The sequence below is a fragment of the Meleagris gallopavo genome, chromosome 6, assembly GCF_000146605.3.
Source record: "Meleagris gallopavo isolate NT-WF06-2002-E0010 breed Aviagen turkey brand Nicholas breeding stock chromosome 6, Turkey_5.1, whole genome shotgun sequence".
NCBI classification, from domain to species: domain Eukaryota; kingdom Metazoa; phylum Chordata; class Aves; order Galliformes; family Phasianidae; genus Meleagris; species Meleagris gallopavo.
Window position 1 is genome coordinate 4,419,853 of NC_015016.2, and position 20,853 is coordinate 4,440,705.

Sequence of the window (20,853 nt, forward strand, 5' to 3'; positions counted from 1 at the left end):
TGAAAGTTTCCTTAACTTTCTCCCTCTGTGCTGATGTGGTTTGACCAGGGTTAGGAAACAACTCCAAAAGCAGAAACCTCAAGAGAGCTACGTAGGTGTCTTTTCCTTTGCTTTATGTAACTTGTTCTTTCCTTTGCTTTAGCGTTCATCTGCTGCATCTGTGTACTTCAACCCCAGACCTGCTGAATCCAAGCAGCTGTTCTCCTTTAGTGTTTTATTCCTTGGTTTGTCAGAGGCTGACAAGGTGCAGGCTTAATCCTTGGCTCTGGTGACAGGCTCACCAAAACCACTGGCTTCTCCCAAAATGCCTTAAGTAGCAAGGGATCTTGCAGCCTTCCAGTTGTGGAGATGCAGCATCATGTTCAGCATCTGTATCCCTTAACTCTGAGACAGATCTCAGTTCTCCCCAAACTGGCTAATGAAACACTAGTGATCTCCAGCACCATTTCACAGCCTTTTTGTGGCAGGCTTTTAAAGGGCAAACTGACTTTAATACAGATACTATTACATTTCTGCTGGAAACGTTAGAGTATTACACTTTCTTGTGTTGATTGCCAGGCAAATTTAAAGGAGGTGGTGGCCTTTTTTAGCATATAACTTTTCCTGTATCTGAGGTTATATTGTAACATGTGAGATGTGGTTCCTACAGCAACAAGCTCTGCTACAAGTTTCTTTTGCCTCTGGGGGTGTGTAAAATTCCAGCCCTATAATACTCTTGCATTTATCTGTAATCTTCCTCTACACTGCTCCAGTTTTCCTATCCTCCTCCACTATAATGTCTTCACTCCTTGTGCTGAAACATCAAGCAGGATGGCTGATTGCTGTCACATGGCTGCTTTCTTCCTCTCCTAAGGAGGAACATTAGAAGCAGACTTTCTAAATGCTGTTACCGGTGCTCAGGGCTGTAGGTGAGGTTGAAGAAATGCATTTTGGGACTCGGAGCAGGAAGCACTGTTGTTTGTGGTGGCTTGCTGTTGAAAGTGAATCAATGGAACAAATAAGGCTTCTTACCCCAAGGGTGCGATCACACAAAAGTTTTCTCCAGCAGCAGAGCTGGTTTTAGAAGTTTCTGGCTGCTGGTTCTCCACCCTGCCTGGAAAACTGGATTACCAGTTAGTGCAGTGATCTCATTTACAGTATGGCTTTGTAAGGAGGTACCTTGGCACAACAAGGGGGGAGGTGAGCTGTGATGCTGGAACTCATTAAATCTCATTTTGTACTGAAGAAAACAATAGGGGAGCATGTAGTACAGGGTGTATTTTGAAGGAGATGGCTCCACTCGGTACGTGTATGGGGTACAGGGCAGGACTGCAGTCACCAGGGTGGGTTGCAAATGGTCTGCCAGATCTTAATCTACAGGAACATTGCCTTCTTAGAAATTCAGGATGTTCTTTGTTCACAGGTTTGTCTTTGCTGCTTAGATACAGCTGTCATGGGTGGAATTTAACTGTTTCCTTCTGGAAAATTGGAAATAGGCTTCTGTGGATCAAGTCAGACTTAATCAGCTATTCTCCAGCTGTGCCAAAGTGAGAAAGGAGAGCTGCAGAGCTTCCTGCTCTTCAGTCCTTGGGGGGCAGCAGGGAGAGCAAATGGGGGGATTGATTCCTTTTGTGCAACTGGACAGATGTCTGATCCATCTGCTGCAGGGCTGATGCGAGCAGTGAAGACTCCAGAACAAGTTACTCCCTGCTTGTTTTGACATTTAGTAGTTACAGGCTGGGTTTTGTTGCGTGAGGGTAAGCCTGTGTGCAGCTGGTTCCCTGGTGGCTCGTGCTGTCATTAGGAGCTATTGCATTAGGAACTGTCAGAGCAGACTGTGAAGCTTGTTAGTTTGAATGGAAAACCACTTAACTTTCAATTGCTGTATGGTTAGCACTGTGGGACTGCACTTTACTAAGCAGACGTAATACGGCCTGCGATTGGCGTCACGTACTGGGGCACTTGAATGATGAATGACAAGCAATGCTAAATGCTCTATCACAATATCTTTGCTCAATATCTTGTGGGCTTCCTGTTGGTGTGCTGCTCAGTATATATTTGATAGGCAGCGATTTGTTTAGAGCCACGTTTTTTTCCACATCAATCTTTAAATGTCTTCTTTTTTTTGCCTGCTGCTGGACTTCAGAATCAATTGTTTATTGCTAGACTTCTTTAAATGCTCTTATAATGGCATTATCACTTTTATTTATGTTTAGGCTCCACTTTTGGCTCTTCCTTCAGTTTTGTTTTATGTTTTCCTGACGTGTTTCTCCTTCTGGGCTTGGAACAGCATTTCAGTCAGCCTCAGCCAAACTACTTTTTTTTCTTTCAGCTGAAGCCTAACCCCTGTTCTGTGCATGTGCAGCTTCTTCTCTTGTGTTTTCTGACTTCAAAAATACCATGTACAATAAGTACTGTAGTATTGCACAGTTCTATCATCTGAAATAGGAGTTACATTCTAGAGAGGATTCAGATTTTACTTTTAAAAACATTTTAGTGACTTTTTGTTCTTGAAAAGGCTACTATAACTATTCTTTAAGCATGGTGTGTGCTTATACTTTATCTTCTGGCCACTAGATCATGGGAGCTGTTTGTCTTGCAGATTGCTCAGTCTACTGCTGTATGTGGAGCACAAATCCGCACTGACATTACATTTAAGCAGACATTCAGCAAAGTTTAGGTGTGCTCCAGACTTCCTCAGTTACTTTTTGAAAGTGGTTTGGAGCCTGGCTTAGAAACTGGTGGTACTCAGAGTTATGCTGGTATTCTGAAACAGGATGATCAATGGGTAGAACACATGCTTCTGTGTAGATCTGATCTTGGTTCCAGCTCAGTTGAATGTTCCAGGTTAATTTCTAGCAGTTAACGTGTTGCTGTGTTGGGAACAAGCCACTGTATGCAAAGCAGTCCTTTTCTTCCCTTAGGCTATGGATAGGGCTCCAACCTACTAACCTCCTACAGCATAATGCAGTTGGTGAAAGTGAGAATGTTTCCTAGAATCATAGAGTTGGAAGGGACCTTTAAAGGTCATCCAGTCCAATTCCCTTGCAGTGAACCTGGACATCTACAGCTAGATTTGTCTGCTACTGGTTATTCAGCCACACCGTAGCTATCTTCCTGAACCAGAATGTTAGGAGACTTCTAATATTGCACACTGCAGTGTATGGAAAGACAGCTTGGCTTTGTTCTTTATATCATACTGTGCTGTGCTTTTATGAGGTTGCTTTTGAGTCTGAAGTCAACACGTACCTCCTGATTTACTGATCTGTGCATTGGGAAAACAACATGTTGTGTTACCAGTAGCAAAGCTGTTTTTTAGTAGTGTAAACAAAATAGGGATGAACCATCTAACGCTTCTGAACAAGAAGGTGGCTCCTCTTTTGCTTTTCTGCTGTTCCCTGAGCGAAGCATTTCACCTTGTTGCTGTTTTCCTTTCTGTAGAAAGTTGGCAAATTCCTTCATTTCTATGGGCATCTCATTGGGAAAGTGGATTTTGGAAAACGTGCTAAAAATGGCAGGTTGGACTGGGAGCAGATGCACAGCATGAGTGTGAATCAGCTGTTGCCAGTTTACAAAGAAGACTTGTTGTGTGCATGCCCTCTTGTCTTTTATTTTTTCCCCTTTTTATTGGGTTGGGTACAACCTCAAACTTGGCTGACACAGGATTTCTGACCAAATGAATTCGAGCACCTTATCTTCCTCCTCCATGTTCCCTGGGCTCTCTGCAGGAGAGAGGAAATACTTCTGAACGAGGTCTGCTAACAGAGCTGTGGGTGGAAAGAGGACAAAACGAGTATGTGAAGAACTGCATATTTTCACAGGACTTCTAAACAAGTGGCAATTTGTTCTCCAGATAAAGGCACATTTCAGAGGAAAAACCTGAACAGTGAAAGTGGAGGATTTTTGGTCTTTTCCTATAGGTGTCAAAAAAAAATTCTTGTCCAAAATAAGGAATATCAGGGCTTGCAGGCACATACTTATTAGTATGAATAGGTGACAGGCTGAATCCCGGGTGAGTCCTCATGCCACACAAGAGAGCATCTCAGCCAGAGGAATCTGAAAGGTGAGATTGAGATCTCAGTGGAGGGGTCTGTATTCTGACTTTGGGTGTTTCACAGGTCCATTCAGTGAAGATAATGCTGCTCCCATGCAGGGAGCCCAGCATGCAGAACAACCTGAGTTATGGCTGGGTAATCAAGCCCCAAGACAAAGCTAACTGAAGACAAGGGCCTCTGTGTTTAGCAGTACTCAGCCTTCCTTTACCTTGTCTAAAAAGAGTATTCTTGTGTGAAATGTTGGAGAGATGTTATGCAACTAGACTTTTTTTCTTTTTCATTTGCATCCAGGCTGGATGTGGCCCTGGGCAGCCTGGTCTACTGGTTGGGAACCCTGCATGCAGCAGGAGGGTTGAAACTAGATGGTCATAATGGTCCTTTTCAACCCAGGTCACTGTATGATTCTACAGATCTTTTTCTATTTTGTTAATGTGTGCTAACATCTTGTCTTTTGCAAATACCATGAGCCAAATAAAGGTTTTTTGGGGAGGAAGAAACTGGAGGTGCCATTCTGGAGAAGAGTGCAGCTGGTCTTATTGCTTGCAGCTGATACAAGGGCTATCAGCTCCTTTCTCTGCTCATGAGTGTGTTCTTCCCCTCCTTTTTCCTTGGCTCTGGCACTCATCCATCCCATAGATTATTTATGCTCACTGCTAACCAAACACAGCCTTTTTTTTCTTGCCAGCTTAGTTTTCAGTCTGTTTAGCAGTTATCTTAGTGATGCCCAGCTCCTCTGCAATGACAAAGATGGAAAGTGTGTGGCTGGGCAGAGCGGGGCGTTGCTCCCCTGGCTGCAGCCAGCTGTTGGGTAACTCAGCACACAGCATTTCTCAGCACAACTAAGGGACACCGTGCACCCATCTGCTTGTTTCCCATGAAGTTCTGATTGTGCAAAGCAAACCCTTGTTGTGCACAGATCTGTATCATCTTTCTGTTCTTCTGTGAGAATCCAGAAGTAAGCTAAGTGAAAGCCTATCCACGTGGCTCTTTGGGCTTGGAGACATAGATAAGATAGTTAATTAAAAAAGAAAAATTAAAGCTGATAGATATTTTTTTCTTGCCTGAACATTAAGACTGAATGGGGGGGGAAAGAATTTCTTTATATTTTTGTTTGCTTCAATAATTGCCAGGTGGAATTTGTAATCTCCACATCAACCAAATTCATGTGACAAAGTTTCTTTTTTTTTTTGCTGCTCGTGAAATACAAAAGTGTTTGGTTTCTCCTCTTTTCAAGCTAGGAAGAATGATTTTTCAGCTTTTCTAAATTAGCTGTGTTAGTGTTGTGATGTTCTTTCCCTGGTAGCTTTGCTTTTCCAAGGCTATCAGTGCTGGAATTGGTGCTTTGCAGTCATGCCTGCTTTGGTCATTCTTTAAGAACTTCCCAGTGCTGTTGACATCACTTTGTCCTGATTGATATCTGTAAAAAACTTAATAGTCAATTATCTGCTGATTAAATCAAGTCAACCAATGTCTGAAGGGGTTGCAAAGCACACACTGGGAAAACAAGCTTAGGCATCCCATGCTGGGGCAGAGGGAGCACTAAAACCTAGCTCTGAGGAGACTGTTTTAATCCAGATGCACACACACACAATATGATATCCAATAGATTGTGAAAACAGAACTTGCACAAGAAAAGTGTTATTGGTCAGTGGTTCCACTTATTTCTGGGTGTGATTCAAAGAGATGGTTTACTCCATAAAATGTGGTTTGTCACACAAGGTGATGTAATTCACACCATGGTTGGGAGAGAAAAGAAGCCTAATGCTTCTAGGGGAGGATCTAAGCTATCCTAGTTTTGTATGCAGTAAAGAAATGATTTATGTTCAGAATTCAGCCTCATTTGTTCAGTATTCAATTTTAATTTCCTCTGTATTGAGTTTGCTAGAGCACAGAGTCTGATTTTTATTAAGCCTGTTGTCCTATGCTTGCCAGTCGCTGCAGCTCCCCTGTTTTTTCCATTTCCCTCTCCTGCTTCTCCAGTACTAAAACAGCTGTAATCAGTATCTGCTGAATGCCCTTCCAGGAGTCCTGTGTGTATGTACACTTTACATTTTGGCTTGTTGAAAGACTATGACAGTTCCTTGTGATCACAGGGTATTTACAACCCACCATGAGGATTTTCCTTCTCTATCAGTCTCATGGGTGTAAGGCCTGCATTGCTGCCACTGCTTTCCCTTCAGGAGAGTCTCCAGCCACTGACAGATCCTCCTGCTTCTCCTCCCAGTAAACTTCTATACTGAGTGTTTCTAAAGTATACAAATCAGCTCTTCTAGTTTAAGCTAATGTGTTGAACTATTTTCTCTAGGCTCTGTTTTGGATATTATAAAGCACATTGTGGCCAAAGGAGAACACAAGACCGGTGTCCTGGATGAGCCCTGTATAGCCACGATCCTCAAGGAGGTGCTGGAGGGGCTGGATTACCTGCATAAAAACGGACAGATCCACAGGTATTTTTCATGTTTCTCATCACTGTCCTGAAGTGTGCAGTCGAGCTGGGCTGACCAGACTGCATGTGCTCTTAGGATACAGAGAATGGAAAGGAAAGATTGGGGCTTTACTGAAACTCAGAGTTCAGATTTCTATGTGGCAACTGCTTCTATAGAAAATATGACCAGGACAAGCTTGGGTAAACCTTGAGATATCTGAAGTTCTTGTATAGCAAACCTTTTTCCAAATGTCAAGATCCAGCTACAACGAGTGATTATTAGAGCTGGAAAAGCTTCAGCTGGTCTCATTTCTTGCAGAGCTACAAATCACTCACTATAAGTACTGCATAAGAAATGTTGGACAATTTCATAAGGAGTCCTTCAAGCCTGGTTGTTTTTTGTTCTTTTTAAGGCAGGATGCTGCAGGGTGAACATCATGACATTTAAATTTGGGTGTTTTCATTTAAAAAAGATGGAAACAAAATTAGAACTGAAAAACTGTTCTGTGGACAAAACCCAGTTAGTTAATAATGGCCGCATGTGGTTTGATGGATCACTGAAACGTGGACTTCTGTCACTTGGGGTGTGTTTTTAAAGCATGGTTTTCCTGTCCCCTGGTGTTTCAAGGTGTGCTGTAGTTTAGAAAGAGAGGGTGCTGATTCAATACGTTCTGTCATTTAAAAATAAATAAATGTACAATCTTAAGTATGCACTGAAAATAGAACATATGGCTTGTGGGTAATATACGTCATCCCAGCCACACGCTGCTGCTGGGAACAGCGTCCTCTTCTTTGGGAGTTCTGTGAGCTTGGTTGTCTTCTGGTACAATGCCATTATAAACTTGCTCCAGCACAGCAGCAGCAATGCTTGTCCTCTTGCTGCTTGAGAAGAGGTAACTCATTCTACCAAAATGTTGTTTTAATTAGAAAATCCAAGAAGCATTCATTTCATAGTTTTGATCAAACTGAGTGGCTTTGTGGGATTGTTTCTGGTTAAAAAGAAACAAAAGGTTGGAAGCAACTTTTGGAATGGTTCATTTCCCTGAAAGAAATCTCAAATTTCAGTTTCCAGTCTCCATTACAATTCCTATTTAACAAGAATAGTTGTTTTTGCTGAAGACAGTTCTGATTCACAGCTGTTCACTTAACTTTCATTTTTAGAAATGACTTCAGGCAGCTCTAGGAAGGTAATGTAATAGAACAACTTACTTGCTGAGCAAGGGTATTTTTGCACCCTTTCCATAAATAATTGACCCAACCATGTTCATCTGTGACTTCCAGTTGATTTTTTGGTCTTGTCCAATTAAATTTAAATGTAGTGTGTTAAATTTCATTTTTTTTTTCTGAAGATGTCAGGTAGGGATTTCTTACAAAGAGATGTTTCTCCATGTGCCATGCTGTAGTGGAACAGCAGAACTAGTAGTCGTGGTGGGGAGCGTTAGCTACGTGGATACGTGTACTGGGGCAGCTCCAACAGTGAAGTGTTTGGATTCATGCTTTGGGGCACAGAGTGATCTGGGAAACCTCACTATGCTGAGAAACCAGGAGAAGTGGTAAGCTAAGGTATGGAAGGGAAGTTGTGTGTAGGTTTCCTACCTGTGAAGCAATGCATGGGTTTGTAACTAGTGGCTGGGAGCAAGCTTTACATGCCTGTGAGGGAAGAGACGTGCTTCCTTAATGGAGTTCATCATACTGGCTTGCATTTCATCCAGATGTGTGGGATAAACACAGCTTAAAGTTGTATGAGGAAAGGTCCCATCTGCACTACACGTGAATGTCTGTATGGTTTTCACATTTTGCTTTACACAAGGGGTCATAGCAGTGGCCATGCCTGATGGGAATGCAGATGGAAGTCTTGCCAAAGATGCTTTGAGAGGAAGTGTTTAAAATAACTAAACTTTGGTCCCCTGGGCCAGCTTAAAGCATCTGGCTCTAGAGGAAGCAGCATCAGGTGATGGCTGAGCTGCTGAGCATGGTGTCTGTGATGAAGGGCAGAACCTCAGACCAGAACACAGTCAGCTGTGAAGGGTCAGAACTGAAAGTCTGACCTTAGGTATTGAACAACAAACCCAAGGCAAGCAGCAATCCAGCAAAGCATGGAGCTCAGTTGGTTACAAATGCAACTGAGCTATTATTTAGTGTGTCATACCTTGGTGAAAATGACAAATTCATTAAATTAGGGACAAGGTCTGAGTGGGGGAGGGGGGGGAAATACAATTAGCACACCTGCACTTGGACAAGCAGGTATTGACAAAGCCCTAAGGATAAATGTGTGGACCCAACTGTTGACCTGAAGTGGGAACAGCTTGTTACTGCTGTAAGTAATCAGAGCAGAGCAAACGTATATCTGATGGTGGAGTTCAGTGCTTCTAAATTATGTATCATGTTAAATGGGTAAATTAAGTTAACAAGTGGAAAACCGCCTTAATGTAATTCTGCTGCTGCTGAATCTTACTGTGTATAAGCTTGTCTTGAACTTCATGCCGCTTCCAATTAAGGTTTGGGGAGCTGGCTTCACAAGGGAGCAAGGGGACAGGAGAGTGGTTTGACAGCATTCTCTAGAGGAGATCAGAAAGGCAAATATCTAGAGAAGGCTTAAATTCTATTTTTCTTTGTTTACTTTGCTAATTAACAAGCAGAGCTAGGCTGAGGCTTGAATAGATGCCATTGTTCAGCAGCAAATGCTTTGGTTTCCCACATTGTCCAAAGTTATATCTTTTGCAAGGGTTGAACAGCAGCTGAGGCCTTATGGAAAGAACAGAGGAGGAAGCAGAATAGGTTTTTGTCTTCTTGAAGCAGTTAACAGTTGCAGATAATTCCCATCATCCTCCAAAACCAGCACTGTCTCCCCTATCTCAGGGCTGGCAGCTCTGCCTGAGTTGCCGTGTCCTTGTGCCAGCTGCTGTGGTCACCGCTGTGGTTTGCTGTGTCACCTGGTGATCCCAGCAGCACTCTGAAATCCCAGTGCTCAGTCTCCTGCTGAGGGAGAATGGACTTGGAACCTTTTCTGTGGAGCTGTCCTGCAGGATCCTGCTCAGCTGCTTTTATGGAAGTGGACCAAGAGCAGTGTGCTGTGCTGCACTCAGGCTGATCTCGCCCGGATGATTGCAGCAGGGCGACACATGGGGTATGATGAACCTCTCTCTGTTTGGGCTGCAGTTCCACACTGGATCTGGGAATTAGCAGTTATCCAGCAGTTTGAAGGACCTGGGAATAAAGCAAAAGCAACCCATGAGCTTTTGTTTTGTTTTTTTGGAGGGAAGCTCCAAGCATTTTCAAGTGGTACTCTTTATGGCAATCTGGCAGCTGTATCATGCTGATTAACTATTACGAGGGCTCTCTGCCTTTCTCCCTATTTTTCTCTGAGCTTATTTTCTGTTTGTGATTAGCTGTTGTGTAACTGAATATTTCAGTTAATCCAGGTGAAATGATACATTGCTGGAGCGATTGCATATAGTTAGAGTCTCTTGTTGCAGCACAATGAATATGATACTTGCTTGTCCTTCTGTAAAAACAAAAAAGCATAGGCAGTGCTTTGGGGTTGCACACACTTGAAGTACTGTCATGGCAGTGATCCAGCTATAAACTTGCTTAGTGCTCTACTTGTAGGCTGGAAGTGAGGTGCAGCAGCACATTTGATACACGAGGTTAGATCAGCTTGTGCTCCAACACAACTTCACTGTTTGCTTCTAACTGTATTAACAATTTCTGCAAAAAGTGCATGTAAGTTTATACCCATATATATCACCAACATGTGTTTGTCTGTGTGGTTTTGCAGTAATGCTCTTCTGGTATTGAGTTGAATATAAAATGAAGGAGCTGATGGATGTGTTTTGGCAGACCTCAACTGTCCTACAGGATTCAAGTTTAATTTTCATGTGGCTGATTAATGCATTGATATCTGGGCTGGCAGGTACTGTGGTAAAACTGGATCTCAGTATGTCTCTTAGCATTTTGCCAACTGAAATACTGTAGTTCTTTGTTTCTGTAGCGGTGCTGTAGGAAAACTTCATGGCCACTTTCCAGCTAGGGCTTTAATCTTGTTTTAGGGAGCACATTTTCAAAGTGGAATTTTGTAGGGAAGGAGCGAGGCGTGATGACGTGGAGCCATTCACCTCTAATTGCCAGTTGGATTTTGTAAGTTGGTACATGAGTAATTGGACTGCTCAGCCATGGGAAGTGGATTGCCCCAAGTCACAGAGCCTGGTAGACTGTATCCTGATACAGAAAGTTGGCACCAAAGTATGGGAAAAACATTGTGTCCCTGGGTATGGAGAAGTGCTGGGCAAACACCCCTCCGGGCCAGGGTGGGAGGTGAAGATTTTAACTCCAAACTGGTGCTTTCTGATGATTTTATACTTAGGGGAGTGTGCCTAGGTCTTTCATTCCTTAAAATAAAGGGTGTATAGAAACACCCTTTAGAGGCATCTGTTAATGAAGATTTCACAGCCTTAACTTATAAACCTTTGAGTATTCTGAGCAATGGTGGTGTTATTCGTGTGCTTTCACACACATTGGTGTGGGCAGGCAGAGAAGATGCTGCTCTGCTTTACACCCAGAGATTTTTGTCCCCACGTAGAAAAACCTTGCTGGGTGATATTGAGAGCACAGAGAACACTGAGTCTCCTCTCTGTGTGCACTGTTATTGGGCTGGGCCATATTGTGGTTGGTTGGCAAACCAGCTTCTTCTACTGCAGTATTCATGGAACTATAGAATGGCTTATATTGGACAGGACTTAAAGCCCATCCAGTTCCAACCCTCTGCTGTGGGCAGGGCTGCCCCCACCAGGTCAGGCTGCCCAGGGCTCCATCCAGCCTGACTGTGAGCACCTCCAGGGTTGGGCATCTATGGTTTTTCTGGACAGTCTGTGGCAGTGAGAAATCCTTTTTTTTTTTTTTTAAAGTAGGTAAAAAAGGTGACCCTGTGGTTCAAAAAGAAAACATGAACCAGATAGAAATCTCAAATCTGCGGACACCCAGAATCAGCAGCTCCTGTGGAGATTGCTGTTATCTATTTCTAGGAAAACCAGCAGCTCCAAAACCTAAAAACTGGCGATTAAAATTCCTTAGGTAAGTATCATTGCTGATGAAAGCATGGAAGTATGTGTTGCATTGCTGTTTTGGGTTTTTTTTTGGTCCCCTTTATTATGTGAAGGTAAGTTATGTGAAGAGAGTTTGAGAGTTGGATGCAGTGATCCTTGTGGATCCTTTCCAACCATATTCTGTGGTTCCCTATCAGTGATCCATGCCCACATTGCTTGCTACCATGGTGTCCTGCAGTTCCTGAGTGGTCAGGAATATTTGGGTTGGATGTGTTGGCAGGATAACAATCCTCATTCTGTCTCAGCAGCATTCTTAGGAGAGAATATCACAGTCTGACTTAGCCATACACATTTACTCCAGCATCCTTGTTTGTGATGTCTCAGGTCACTGCTGTTACCAGTGTAGGTTACTAGGAGCAGGATTCCTGAAATAGGCTCTTGTAACATCTCCCCAGCAGTATGTTAATGAAGTTGCTGGTGTTCATCCTTCCTGCAGTGATGCATCAAGTAAGTAACCCGCTTCAAGAAGGTGGCTGTGACCACCATCCCCTGCTGCAATATGGCAACTTGTGGCCTTCACAGATCCTGAAACCAGTGCATGTGGAGATGCCTTAAGCACTTATTCAGATTACTGCAGAGTTTTCATTCATGCCTTATGCTAAAACATGAGAAATAAGTCATTTACTGAATTTGTATGGTAACATTAAGCATGCTTTAAAATTTGATGAGGCTGCATCAGAAATTATTTCTGCACGTTAACTAAATCAAATTATATCCTGTCTTGCAGAGTTCTTGGAAGGCTTTACAAAGTAAAACAGAACACTTTCAAATAAAACTGAGACAAAGTCCACACGCATTTAGGACAACAGACAGGGAATTGCTATAGAGAAATCCATCACTTTGTGGAAGCGTGGAAAGCATCACCAAGTTGGACTGGCGGTGCCAAGTGGACTGTTTCCATTGTAAAGATATCTTTTAATATAAACTAACCCAATTTTATAACTGCTTTCTCCATTTTATACAAACAGCTGGATAAAATAGGGCGAGCTTTCCTCTTGTCATGCTGGCTTGACTTAAAACCAACTTATTCCAAGTTAAGGAGAAGAAAGTCAAACCAGTGAGTGGCTCAGCAGCCCCGGCTCTCTCAGATGTCTCCTTTCTGCATCACAGTGCAAACACTGAGCACGAGCTGTGGGTGGCTTTGGAGATATGGATGGTGCTTGGGCCATGTGTGTATGCAGATACACAGCTGCCTCCCCAGAGCAGGGCTGCCCATTGCCTCGTGGGAACAGAGACCTATTTAAGCTGTGTTGTATCAAAATCTTGGGTTTCATTTGATCCAAGGTGATTGCGTTTCCTGGAAGGAACTTGCATCTCTGTCACGATGTGGTAAAAGCCTGAGATGTATGAATCATTGGCTTTCTTCAGTCTTTGACTATGTGAGCAGCGGTTTTGGGGAAGTTCCTGTTTCTGTGCACACTAGGAACGTGGTTTAGAACACATGTGTCTCATTGGTGTTGCCACAGGAAGTGTCTGCCTACCTGCACGTCGAATGATTGGGCAAGAAATGTTCAAATAAGGCCAAGTTATAATTGGGTGTTGTTTTCTGTTACCAATGGCTAAGACAAGGCCTCCCAAAAATATCCAGGCCTTCAGGGGAAGGAGGCAGACCTTGTGACTCTGCAGAAAATGTTGGTTTTCATGCAGCAGCTGTTTAAGGAGCTTTATGCCTCATCCCTGTTGCAGTCCTTACAGAGGAAGTAGGATCAGGAAATGGAAGGGCTGACTAGATGAATTCATGGAAGAAAACCCCAGACCAATTACAGCTGCTGTACAGTGAAATGAGAACTTAGTTTTAGAGCCTGCAGGGGAGGATCCATTCCTATTGGGGAACTGAGGGGAAAAAGTACAATTTCTGGCTGAAGAAGGGAAGCTTTACGGAGTGATGTGTGATGCTGGAGATGTAACTTCTCTTCCACGGACAGCTGACAGGCTGAGACCTGTCAGCAGTCCTTGCTGCTTGGCTGATCCTCCTTGTCATAAGCTGATGAGTGCATGCTCATGCTTGTATTACACTGCTGTAAGCAGTGCTGTGGATCGAGAGAGCTTGTTAAACCTCTTGTGTACAGGAGGAGGAAGCAGGGCTCTGAGGTTTGCATCCTTCGACCATCACGATGCATGGTGGTAGGGCTAGGCCTAGCTGGAGCTCTAATCATAGGATCATAGAATGACTTGGGCTGGGAGGGACCTCAAAGATCATCTAGTTCCATCCCAACTGCTGCAGTTAAGCTTACTTGAGTGCTGGTGCTGGGCTTCAGGTGTGGCAATGGAAAGTAAAGACTGAAGCATGCAAGAACCACACCTCGTTTCAACCATTGTAAGTCTCATAAACATGTGGGACAAGAAGGAAAACCATCAAAGAACGAAGTTGGCAGAAGAGCAAGAAGCGTAAGCTGGGCAGAATTTGCTGAGATAAAGGAAAGTTGCTTACACTGTGATAACAGTGAATGTCTGACACAGTAAGGCAGTGAGTGATGTGGCACTCTTCACCTCGCACTGTCTCACTTGGTCAGACTTGCATGAGTTAGCTCAGCTCTCTGTACTGCCTCAGCATCTTGCCATCCCTCGGAGCTATTCAGCTAGCTGAGATGACAGCAGGAATTTTGGTAACATCTCCAGCAGCGTGCTTTGTGTGCTCCCCTTTGTCTGAGCTGACATAGTGACTTAACCTGGAGTGAATCAGACTTCTGAGTCATGGTTTCTTGGACCCTAAACTTCGGACTTACAGCAGCATTGGAGAAGAAAATAAGGAGGAAGTGTACCGAGTGCATCATGGATCCTTTGAAGGGTATTTTATGCTGTCTTAAAGGAAAGCACTACAGGAGATTAATTTGTCTTGTCACTATGACTAGGACTGCATTACGTCCAGCCATTAAAGTTGGTTAGAAAAAGCCCAGAACATTCTTATCAATGCACTTGTAAGGCTTTAAAAATCCTGCTAATGTGCATGAGACTCAGAGTAAATAATGAGTTTCCCTGTGTAGCCAGTGTTTTGCTCCTGTTTTTAGGCTCTGCTTTTTCCCCACCGTTCAGAGAAGTGAAAAGGAGCAGCGACTGCACTTCCCCAATCCCAAGCAATGCCACACATTGTCAGGCTGATCCCTGCTGTGTTCTGTAGCAGCCTGGCTGCTGGTGTGTGCCCCACTTGCCAATGGCCACAAGAGCTTGCTGGGATGCCTGTGGGTAAGCAGGAACAAATAGAGCATCAGTGGGGAGGCTGAAGGGAGGAACATGGAAGCTGCTCTGCTGTTGGAAGAGCTCTGTCAGATATCTTCTGCGTCCAGTTCTGCAGGGTTGGGTACAGCGCTGTGGCTGTCAGTAATTGTGTCTCACTCAGAAGTTCAGTACATAAGGCTCACCCCTTTGGCATGAAAATGGGTACACGTGGCTTTTCTGAGCGAGAATGGGAGCGTGCTGCCTTACAGCACTCCTAATACCGTGCTCTCAAATGTCATCTCATGTGTTGGGGGCACAAAAATACTGCTGTGTGCTCGCACACTCCAAGCCCAGTTTCCATGTTGCAGCACTGTCTCAAATGCTAATGCTGTTTCTATAACTGACTGTTTATATCCTGGCTCATAAGGGAAAAAAGGGAACACAGGTAACAGCAAATTACTGAAGAGTGAATAATGCTTGATCATGGAGAGAATGGCCCTCATTTGGTGCATAATGCTACAAATTGATTCGCATTTAACTGTAAGTAGAGAGATTGTCCTGAAAGTGTTTTGCAAATTACTCAGAATAATGTTGACTACAGCAGTTGGTAGCATTCATAACCAATATTGAGCTATTCATGACTATTAACGGAAAATAGTAATTCTTGTACCTTTAAAAAATAAATAAGTAAATATAACTTGGCAGGACCAGCCCCTCCTTTATCATGCCAAATTATGCACTGTAGGGTTCAGTCCATGGAAGTGTGTGGTTAGAGCTGATGTAAATTGCATCTAATGGCAGACGACTCATGGCTGTGCTGACAGCCAACAACGCATCCTAAAGGCACATACAAGCAGATGATGAGAAGAGAAGGCACAATAAACAGGGCTTCTCTTCTTTTTCCCTAGATGCTAGCTGCACAAGTCTTTTGCTGACATTGCCATTTCAGTGGCCATAAATTGATGTCCTAGTTGTTGCTCCTGGTGTAGACTTTTGAGCACAAGCTGAGCGAATTCTTTTCAAATTCCAAACGATTTTGAGGCTTTAAAAAGTAGTGATACTTCAGAAAGTATTGACTTAACATGCTTCGTTCCTTTTTTTTTTTTGCAAATGCTAAATCACATTTTAAATGAATTTACAGAAGGCTGGAGTAAAAGCTTTCTTGCCGGTAGCTTAACAAATGCCACCATTGCTCTGGGCATTCCAGAGTTCTTTTAAGTTTTATTACTTGTGCCAGGACTGTATCCCTACAGCTGGTAATTGGTAATATCACACCCCTGATGGAGCAGTGGGTCTTGATACATCCTTAGTGTTGTCTTTGCAGTGACAACGCTGTGACAGTGCCAAGGGCTGAAGGCAGACCTGATCACTAAACAGGATTTTGAGGACTTGGTTAGGCTTTTCATAGAGAGAACAATCCCATTAAGGTACTGTTCATGGTGTCACTTTTCCCTGTCTGTTAAAAAATGAAATGGGAGGGTACATGGAAACACTGCATTTACCTTCCTATGCTCTCAAGCCTCCTAAATCTGGATGCTTGACTCTAATTTTGGTGGATCAGGGATCAATTTTATTTCTCTAGCATCTAATGCCTATGGACCAGCCCTAACGTGAAGGCATGAGTGTGATGCAATTGGTACCACAGCACTGGGTAGCCCTGGGAAGCTAAACCAGTTCAAGATGCAAATGAGGCATTTCTGCCCTGCTGAGGTGTGGGGAATCCAGATTTGCACTGGAGGAAGTCCAAACCCCTCTTCCACATCTGGTGTGAAGTGCAAGATAAATAAAAACAGAACCTTTATTTTTGGAGAAAGGATCTTGGAAGCTTTAGGACAGAGCAGTGAAGTAGGAATGCCCAGGCCAATGGTGGCATTTGTTAAGCTACTGGCAAGAAAGCTTTTACTCCAGCCTTCTGTAACTTCATTTAAAATGTGATATAATTACTGCTTATGCTACAGCCCAAAGCTACTTCCTGTTTTCAATATTGTAATTACATTAGAGGCAGACCATTTATTCTGACTGTATCAGCCCAGGATATGGACATTACCTCGTTAATAGGAGTACCTTCAAATTGTTACACTTGGCAATAGCTATATCCTGGAGTAACAAACTTCTTGCCATTCACCTCGTTGGGTCTATCAGTATATAAAAAGAGAATAAACACAGGAAACTACCATTCCCCCTCCCCCTGCCTCACTGCTTTTAAATGTCGTTAGTCTTAAGGATGGTTTTTAAGTGCTGAATTTGTAGATGCTGCTTATGACCCCAGGAGAAGCTAAAGATGGGGAATCCATGTTGATCCAGCAGTGATGCTGCCCACTGTGCTCCCTGCTGCTGTAGGCAGCGTGGTGCCCTCATAGTGGGATGAGGAATGGCAAAGCTGGGAGGTGTTCCAGTGGTTCAGTGACTCAAAGCTGAATCAGTGTCAGCACTCTGATTTGGTACTCTGGGGTAAGCAACTGCCTTCATAGAGGCTGGTCACCTGGAAGAAAAGCCACATCAAGCTGTGGTTTCATTCTTCAGTATGACTTGGATGTTTGGCAGTGGCTGACAGACTTCTTATAGCAACAACTTGTTTTAATTTCTTGAATCAGCTCATAAGCAGCATATTTACTGACTTCTGTTTCCAATGAAGAAATATGTAAATTTTAATTGATCTAATCTGAAGTTAGAAAACAGGCCTCTGCACATGAGAGAGGTAAGGGGCCAGAGTGCCCTGGCTTTGCTTTTGACTGGATTCAATCTGAATTCACTGCTCCTTACCCTGCAGACCTGTCTGGCTTGCAGTAGGAAAAAGTTTTCTATGACAAGGGTAGCAAAGCACTGGCACAGGTTGCCCAGAGAGGTGGTGGGAGCCCGATCCCTGGAGACACCCAAGGCCAGAGGATGGGCCTCTGAGCACTTGATGGAGCTGTGGGTGTCTCTGTTCATTGCAGGGGAGTTGGACCAGATGGCCTTTAAGGGTCCCTTCCAACTCAGTTCTGTGTTTCTGTGTGTCCCAGAGGCATCTTTTGTAGATACTGGCAGAGATCTTTTCCATTTCCTGTTACAGTCTGTGATGGCTTTGTGGGAGTATAGAGGATAGTCATGTTGGTAACTCTCAATTAAATGGAAATAAACTCTCCAAAGATTATATTGAATTTGGCCAATGGATGCTACAAGGGATGGTGTAGCTGCGTCTTTAATGTTGTATTTAAGCCCTCCAGATACTTCCGTGTGCTTAACAGTTCCCTAAGTGCTGCAGTGCTGATGCCTGCTTGTCTATGAAGGCTGCAACTCTTAGAAGAGTAATGCTCCTTGGCAGGAAAGCTGGCTTTCCCCTTAAAGCACACTCGTGTGTTTGGCCAGCATGAAATGAGCAGGGCTGGAGCTGGCCAGCAGCAATTCTGTTTCTGTGGTTATTCCAGTACCGCTGTCGCATCTTCTTAGTGCTTGAAATCCCATTTTGATATTAAATGAGCTTCTTGAGGCTAATTTTGAATATCATTCAGTGTTTCCATGCATCTCTATCTGCATCTTGATCATTAAAACAAGTTTAGCATTTCCTGTGCTTGTTCTTATGCTTGTGCTTCAGATATGGATGAGGCCTCTGGGATGGTTCCTGCTAGCAAGAGCTGTTTGTTTGACAGGACTTGAAATGCTTCTTTAAAGACTTTGTCTGCTTTTTGCTGGTAAAATCATCATTACTGGCCCTGTCTTAAAGTTTTCATTCACTTCTGTTCTACTTGAAGCTGGGGGGCAGCTTTACTGTGCCAATGCCTTACACTGGGTGTTGGGAGGAACATAGCAGTACTGGAGAAGATGTGTCCAGAATTATCCTGGCAGCAGCCCAGACTCTTCAGAAGCCAGGAAGGAGATTTCCAGGGCCCAAGCAGGATGCTTTGGCCAGGCCATTGCACCAGTTTTGCTCTCCCAACTCACGAGGGGGGAGAGAAAAAAAGCTTTTGGCTTTTTCTGTTAAAGGATGTTGGGTATTTGCAGAGGTGTCTGGAGGGAGAATCTGTTCTTTCTGTTGAATCCGTTCTCTTCCCTGCAGTTGGCTGCCATTACATGAGGTACGCCTTGCAACACTACTTCATTGCTGTGTGCATTGCCCTGCAGGCACTTTGCTTGCAGCCCTTCTTGATGCAGTGCTTGGGTCTGCATGCTGTTATAGCCAAAGCGTGGTTAACAGCTGTGCAGCTGTCAAGTGTGCAGGTACTTCTTTTGTGACATGGAGAGCAGCCTGGGGAAATAGGCTATAGAACTTCCAAGCGTGTTTGGAGTGAAAGGTTCAAGAAATGCTGCTGTGAATGGAATGGAAACGAATGAAGAAAAAAAGGGTAATACGAGAACTTTCATAGTATGTGCTGAGTGCCCCTTGACTTTGTGTGGAACAAAAGTTCTGCATAATTGCAGGGGTTGCCTGGCAGAGCTGAGCAGCTCTGCTTTCCCTTTGTCACCTTGCTGCTGTGCCACATCTGCTCTCCCTGCCCTGCAGACTGTGGCTCAGCTTCTTGAGCCAGCAGCAAACAACATTTTTCTTCTGACTGGATTTCCACCAGTATACTGAGCTTCTTAGGCAACCAGGTGAACCGGGGCTGGATGCAGCAAGGCATGGGGCTGAGGGGTATTTTTCAGTTAAATTATTCAATTTCTTTGTATCCATAGCACTCAAAATGCTGCAAGCTATAGTCTACATACCTCTTTCTACTGAAGTTACGGGCGGTGTTAAATCCCTGTTGTTTCTGCATGATTAGGAGCAAGAAGTTCTGATGCAACAGAATGTAAAGTAACAAACTTTTAATTGGTTGAAGGGAAGTTTTAATGAGTTCCACTCACTGTTGCTTTGTCTTTCTGCAGGGATGTGAAAGCAGGAAACATTCTTCTTGGAGAAGATGGCTCAGTGCAAATCGCAGGTAACTTTTTCCTAGCAGCTTTGAGTAAGCTCTGGGTATAACTGTGTGTCTGGAGAGACTCTTTAATAGGCAAGGAAAACAAACCAGCATAGAAATGGTAGCTTCAAGAAGAAGACTTATTTTTCTAAAAATTAAAAAGAAAAAAAAATCAGTTACGTTTTGATATCTTAAAATACTATTTTTTGTAATAATGAACATCAGCGTAAATCTTTTGATCCCTTGGAATCAACAGATGAGATAAAAATTCTTGGTATAATGAGATAATAATTCTTGGTGGTTGCTTTAGCTAATACAGATGTGTCTGGAGATGTCTGTGCTCACTGCTGTCACAAGCTGCTTTCCTTCTGTAGGAGAGAATAGCACTGTTAAAGAAAGACACTGCACCTAAAATACGTAGTTTCTGCCTAAATCCAAAGCTGCTTTGTTTTTTTGTTTCAAGTCTCCCAATGCTCTTGATGCCTGCTGTTATATTTCTAATGAAGTGTAAATAATTAATCCCACGTGGCAGCTGATGGAAGGCAGGGTGTGGCCACCAAAATGCTTTACACTAAAATACCTTTATTTTTTCTGTGATGGAGCCAAGATGTGACATTTTGGATTTGCAATTGTACAGAATGTTAGGTTATATTCTGGGAGAGGCTGTGTATAGCTGTAGCATTAGGGCAGTGCACTACTTTTCTGCCAGCCTAGGATAAAGTCACTTGTGTTTCTCTTCGACAGGGTGCCAAGGCTTGACTTTTTTATTAAGGCTTTTATTAAGGTGCCTGTTGGTGTATTTTTGTCTGCTGGATAACTTACAGATGATGGGTAGTTTTAAGGCCAATTTAAATGCTCTCATAAAATCCCTTTCTTAGCTTTTATGAATTTTGAAGTGTTTCTTTGGCTTGTGACTTGCAGATATTCCCCTGGACTTATATGTGCAACGCTTACATGATGAAATCATTTCTGCACATCCTGCGAAAGCAGCACTGCAAGATTGTGGCCTTCCAATATTCAAAGGGAGCATATAAACAGGAGGGGGCACAACTATTTACAAGGGTGGATCGTGATAGGACAAAGGAGAATGGTTTTAAGCTGAGATGGGAGGTTTAGGTTAGATATTAGGAGGAGGTTTTTCACACAGAGAGTGGTGACACACTGGAACAGGTTGCCCAAGGAGGCTGTGGATGTCCCATCCCTGCAGGCATTCAAAGCCAGGCTGGATGTGGCTCTGGGCCAGCCTGGTCTGCTGGTGGTGA

At 43.5% G+C, this 20,853-nt stretch overlaps 1 protein-coding gene across 1 annotated transcript in view; it reads left to right on the plus strand.

Annotated features, from left to right (window-relative positions):
• OXSR1 (oxidative stress responsive kinase 1) overlaps positions 1-20,853 on the plus strand; it is an 86,788-nt gene that overhangs the window by 34,531 nt on the left and 31,404 nt on the right. Inside the window, exons 4-5 of the mRNA XM_019616226.1 lie at positions 6,340-6,481; positions 19,560-19,615. Of these exons, the coding sequence (XP_019471771.1) occupies positions 6,340-6,481; positions 19,560-19,615 (198 nt within the window). The remainder of the gene's footprint in view (positions 1-6,339; positions 6,482-19,559; positions 19,616-20,853) is intronic.